Below are 6,000 nucleotides of genomic sequence, written 5' to 3'. Positions count from 1 at the left end.
CTTTAAACCATGTTATATTAAAAATTCAAGACTTAAAAATACTCTTTTGCTTTAATCATCCAAAATATAGTCGGATTAGTCTTGCTTTTTAAAAACATTCTATTTATTTATTGAGGTACAGTGTACAATATTACATATGTTTCAGGTGTACAACATATTGATTAAAATTTTTTACAGGTTACATTTCAGTTATAGTTATTAACCAACAGTATCTATGTTTCCCTGTGCTGTATAACATGTATCTTTTACTATTTATTGTATACACAGTAGTTGTACATCTTAATCCCATATCCCTATCGTGCCCCACCTCTCTCCCCACTGATAACTAGTATGAATAGTTTGTTTTCATCAGTTTCCTTTCTTTTATATTCTCTAGTTTACATTATTTTCTAGATTCCACATGTGACATCATTACAGTATATGTCTTTGATTTATTTCACTTGTCTTGCTTTTTAAAGCAAAATCAGTTTTCAAAATGTGGCATCCCTGGGCTTCCTTGGTGGTTCAATGGTAAAGAATCCGCCTATCAGTGCAGGAGATAGGTCCTTGGTGTGGAACGGATCCAACAAGCCACGGAGTAACTGGGCCCTGTGTCGCAACTACTAAAGCTCGTCCTCCCGAGCAAGAGAAACCCCCGCAATGAGAAGGCTGCACGCTGCACCTGGAGAGTAGCCCCCGCTCTCTCTCTCAGACAATCCCATGCAGCAAGAAATACTCAAAACAGCCAAATAATTATTAAAAATGGGACATCTCTAACAAAGCTAAATTAAGTCCCTTTTCCCTTGCATATGTGTGGGACGATAACAGGCTTTACTCCACATCACCTTGCGTAGCGGTCCCGTTGCCGCCTGGCCTCACTCCTGGGAATGAGGACGCTCCTGTCCCTCTGCGCCTCCCTCCCCTCCTCCCGCAGCCTGCGGCACCTGCAGCGCCCTGACCTCCGGAGCCCGGCCCCGCCTTGGCCCCGCCCTGGCCCCGCCCCCGAGGTCCTTCCCGGCCGCCCCCGCTCAGCCCCCGCGTTCGCGCGCTGACGTCACATGCCCGCGCCGGGGCGCCCCGCCCGCTGCTCTGCCTCCTGTGAGGTATTGGGGCGTCCTGTGAGGAGTCTGAGGCGGGACCTCTAAGCGCTTCTCCACGTCGCCCGAGTATCAGGTGTCCGCGTGGCGAGGCGGGGGCACGAACCGTCAAGGAGCCCCCAGACCCAATGCGCCCGCCCCGCAAGGCTGCTGGCAGCCGCCGCTGAGAAGTTGGGGGCGGCGCCCGGGGCACTCCCCCTGCCGCCGTTGCCAGGGGCTCGGAAACCGGTTGGTTCGGTCCGGAGACGCGGAGTCGTGTCCCGGGGTGTTGGCCCGGGCGGCGCAGGCTGCGGCCCGATGCGCTTTCCGGACCGCGGAAGGTCTGCTCTGCCTCGCTGAGCGCCAGGGGAGGCGGCGGCCCGGAAGGTGCCCACGGCCTGAGTCCTGAGGTGAGCGGCGCTCTGGGAGGCGTGACGTGCAGAACTGAGAGGTCGTTCTCTTGCGGGAGACCTCGCCCTGACTTCCTTTTGGGGAGGCTGCGGACTCCTGCCCTGAGGTGCACGGAAATAGCCGCATCTCACTGAGATGTTAATTCTCTAAGGAACAGCGTTACTAAGCAATACTTGGACGTTATTAATAGGCGATATAAAAAAGAAAAGCGATAGTGAGCATGGAACTAAAGTAATATTAGAAGTGTTGTTATCGATAGCAAGTCATTTACGTTGCTTATCTCTTGTCTCCAGTCTTAAATTGCATACACGGTTTAATTAGAAAACGAGTAGCAGTTAACTGGTTAGCTCATAATCTTACATTCCACTTCCCGTAGTTTCAAACAGTCTACATGTACGGCATTGAAAGTTCTAATACTTTTAGAGTTCATAAGGCTTAAAAAAAAAAAAAATATATATATATATAGGCCTAATTTTTATTCTTTATTGTAAGATCCGCCCCAAAACAGAGATTTTTGTTGTTGTTCTTGCCATGGTAAATTACATCGGAGATACCTTGAAGGATTAAAAATAATTGGCAATCTCTGCTAGCAATGGCCTTTTCTTATGATGCAGCAGTATTATAGAGACCATGGAGGGAAGCCATATGTGGAGAGAGTAGTTCTTTGTTTCTGTTTTAGATTTGTCTGAAATGAGAGGATCCACAGATCTGTTTCAAGATTGCTCACTTTTTTTTTTCCTTTGGTGAGAGATAAGGAGCCTATTTTGTGGAAAAATAGGTTTTTCTACAATAAGAGTCACCAATTGGGAGTTTCGTAAAGGTTATGGAACTTGGCCAGGGGAGTTCTTTTGAGGTTATTTTCATAATGCATTGATACTGTGTTCCAGGTAAATCTTAACTGTAATCCCGTGGACATGGCATCATCTCATGAATATAAATCATTTACATGTTCATACTTTCCACTAGGGAAACTGTTTATTGTCTGAATAGTCTTACAGAGAGGACTAGACTTCAGAGAAGGAGATTATTTTGAACCAACTCTAGTAGGAATCCCATTTTTGTCTTCAGCTTTTTTGAATTATTAGAAATGAGACAGGGCCTTTCCTCATTGAGGAGTTAAATTGACCTTCTCCTTCAGCCTAAAATGGGATTTATTATTTTGGGAGAACTATATGTGTGGATCATAGTTGCAGTTAGTACCGTAAGTTCTTGAAAGCTGTTAACATTTCTTCACCAGTGTTTCCCTTTAGGACAACTTGCTTGTCCGTCAAATAGCTGAAGCAGCTGAAAAGGCTTGATTCAAGTTCCATATTATTGAGGATACAGTTTTTCATCATATACTGTTAACATTTTTCACATTTGGTGCACATCATTTTATTATATTAAACCTTCATGACTTAAAGATGTTCTTGTAACATGTGAGGAAAGATGTCTAACTTAACTAACAGACTGCTTTTTCTGGAACATAGTTGACATACTTAAAAAGAGTGATGTCATATAGAAAAATTTGAGGGACATTTAACTTTTATCATCTGAAGTTTGTGTTGGTATAAAGTGAAGAAAATGGATTTAATTTTTTTTTTTTTTTTTTTGCCACATGGTCCCCTAGTTTTTAAAATACTGTTTGTTTCAAAATCCATCTTTTGCTTTCAGATTTAAAATGTCACCATGGTCATCCACCAAATTAAAAAAAATTTTTTTTTAATATATTTCTAGACTCCCTGTGATTTGCCTCTTTCATAATTAGCTTTCTAATGTCTCTTGATATCAAGTAAACAAGTCTTCCTTCATTGTTCTTTTTTTTTTTTTTCAGTATTGCTATGGCTGTGGTGGTGGTGGTTTAGTAGCTAAGTCATGTCCAACTCTTTTGACCCCATGGACTGTAGCCTGCCAGGCTCCTCTGTCCATGGGATTCTCCAGGCAAGAATACTAGAGTCCGTAGCCATTTCCTTTTACAGAGGAACTTCCTGACCCAGGAATCAAACCTGTGTCTCCTGCATTGCAGTCAGATTCTTGACTGAGTTATGAGGGGAGCCCTTAAGTTTTCTATGGCTATTCTTGCTCTTTTTTTCATGTTAACTTTAAAAATCAGCTTGTCTGATCACTCTCACACCCAGAGCTTATGTTTATATTAGGGAAGCATTAAATTTAAAGATTAAGAATTAAAATCTTTCTGATATTGAATCTTCTTTTCCTTCCATGTCTTTTTGTTTGTTCTTTATTTTTTCTGTCCTCAATATTTTTTGATGGTTTGTTTTCCAGATTACTTAATCCTGCTGGCTGTAATGGCTGTAACACCCATGCAATGAGTTCTTAATTCCTGGTATTTTATATTTTACTTTTAGGAGTTCATTTAGTAAAGATACATTTCAGTTCTTTGTTGAAATTCTCCTTTTTTTAAAAAAATCACTTATTGTTCCCTCTTATTTTCTTGAACATATTAATCAAGGTTATTTGAAGTCTCCTGCTGATAATTCCATTTTTGAGTCATTTGTGAGGACTAATCTGTTTTGGTCTTGCCTTGTGTTGCATAGCTTAGGAGTGGGCTGTCTGACAGGAGAGACATTTACATGCACATTTTTGGACTAGTTCTGTTCTTTTTCCTCCTCCTCAGGATTTTTGCAGCCCTAAACTTTGACCGCTTTCTCCTTAGCGCCTAAGGCTGTTGTTTTATATTCAGGCTTTGTTCTGTTGCAGAAATTTAATCTGAAGTTCTTTTATAAGAACAAACACTGGAAACAAATGTCTAATGAGAGGGGATTAGACAAATAAGTTTAGGAAGTAGTCTTATTAAACTTGTATTCTTATTGCAGGTAGTAAAGTAATCCTGACAATAATTACTGTAGGAAAAAGTCAGCTTCTTTCTCCATATATGACAAGTCTATGTAGTATTTGACTTTTCAAAGTATTCTTATAGAATTTAAATATCACTAGTTTTCTCCTTTTAGCTATTCCTACATTGCATGAGTAAAAGTGAGGTGAGGTTTATTTAACTTCAAGTAGATTTTATATATATATATTTTTTAAAGAAAAATAGTCACTGAGGCATTAGAATTTGAATTAAACATTATAATTGTTATAGATGTCATGGTTTATCTCTATTCAGATCAATTCAGTTCAGTTCAGTCGCTCAGTCGTGTCCGACTCTTTGCGACCCCATGAATCGCAGCATGCCAGGCCTCCCTGTCCATCACCAACTCCTGGAGTTCACTCAGACTCACGTCCATCGAGTCAGTGATGCCATCCAGCCATCTCATTCTCTGTCGTCCCCTTCTCCTCCTGCCCCCAATCCCTCCCAGCATCAGAGTCTTTTCCAATGAGTCAACTCTTCGCATGAGGTGGCCAAAGTACTGGAGTATTAACTGATACTATTTTTATTTTGTATGTCTAGCATATCTGTTAAGATGCCTTAGAGAAAGAACCATGGAGAAATACATTAGAGTGCAGAAGATTGGAGAAGGTTCATTCGGAAAAGCCATTCTTGTCAGATCTACAGAAGATGGCAGACAATATGTCATCAAAGAAATTAATATCTCAAGGGTAAGTGTATTTTTTTGTTTGGTTATCCAAGTAGAAGTCTGGTTACAAACAGATTCATTGTTAGAGACAAAAAAAAAAAAAGTATGGCAACATATAAAGAGAGACTGTTGTAGTTGCAGAGAAAACCACTCACTTCAGAAGAGTCTATGAATCCTTTTAGACTTTTTTCTGTGATGTGTGCTGGTGTTTATGTGTTTAAAAAAGATACATCATCTACTGCTCTGTAACTTAATCTAATGTGAACATCTTAAAATGTATCTTTTTGTGCATTCAACTCATTCTTTTTAACTTCTGGCTATATTTTATTACTTTGGGTGTGATTTATGGTAACATTATTTTTAACCACTCTCTTTCTTATATCATTTATTTACTTAATTTACTATTTTTCCCCTTCTATTTCAGATGTCCAATAAAGAGAGGGAAGAATCAAGGAGAGAAGTTGCAGTGCTAGCGAACATGCGGCATCCAAACATTGTCCAGTATAGAGAATCATTTGAAGGTCAGATACAGACTCCTAAGCCTTGTGACGACTGCTGCGTACTTTCCTCTTAAGGATCTTTTTGTGAATTATTCTCAGAAAGAAAAGTATATTATTTCTGCTTGAATACACATGCATATGAGTGTCAGCCTTCTTCTCCGATAGTACTAATGCCACCCTGTCCCTTTGTAGCTTAGTACTGAGTCACGTCACTGAGGTTGCTTGTAAAGAGGCAGTGTGGTAAGTACAGAAATTTAGACACAGCAGGAACAGTCATCTTCACCTTTTAAAACTAAACTCCCTTTAAGTGCTGCCACCACTGCCACTGAGAAAATGTTGTCATTTTAGAAAGTACCCCACTTGTTAGTGTTCTCCTGTATATGTCATTATTATAATATTGAGATACTGTATTAAATACACCTTGTATATAATATATATGTGTATTATATATAAAGTATTCTCAGGTGCTTAAAATATTATAAAATATTGCTATTTTGGAAATATCTACCATTATAT

General features: G+C 40.0%; 1 protein-coding gene across 6 annotated transcripts in view; it reads left to right on the top strand.

The window, feature by feature from the left end:
• The first annotated feature begins 1,024 nt into the window (after positions 1-1,024).
• Positions 1,025-6,000, top strand: part of NEK1 (NIMA related kinase 1) — a 130,696-nt gene continuing 125,720 nt past the window's right edge. For 3 of the 6 annotated variants that reach the window (XM_045164971.1, XM_045164970.1, XM_045164974.1), the window contains exons 1-3: positions 1,026-1,465; positions 4,858-5,006; positions 5,409-5,505. In XM_045164971.1, the coding sequence (XP_045020906.1) occupies positions 4,890-5,006; positions 5,409-5,505 (214 nt within the window). In that variant the 5' untranslated portion in view covers positions 1,026-1,465; positions 4,858-4,889. Of the gene's footprint in view, positions 1,466-4,857; positions 5,007-5,408; positions 5,511-6,000 lie in introns of those variants that run through there. The other 3 variants (XM_045164975.1, XM_045164972.1, XM_045164973.1) reach the window with 3 other exon arrangements.

This window comes from Bubalus bubalis, chromosome 3, assembly GCF_019923935.1.
Source record: "Bubalus bubalis isolate 160015118507 breed Murrah chromosome 3, NDDB_SH_1, whole genome shotgun sequence".
NCBI lineage: Eukaryota > Metazoa > Chordata > Mammalia > Artiodactyla > Bovidae > Bubalus > Bubalus bubalis.
This window is presented reverse-complemented; position numbering and strand designations above follow the sequence as displayed.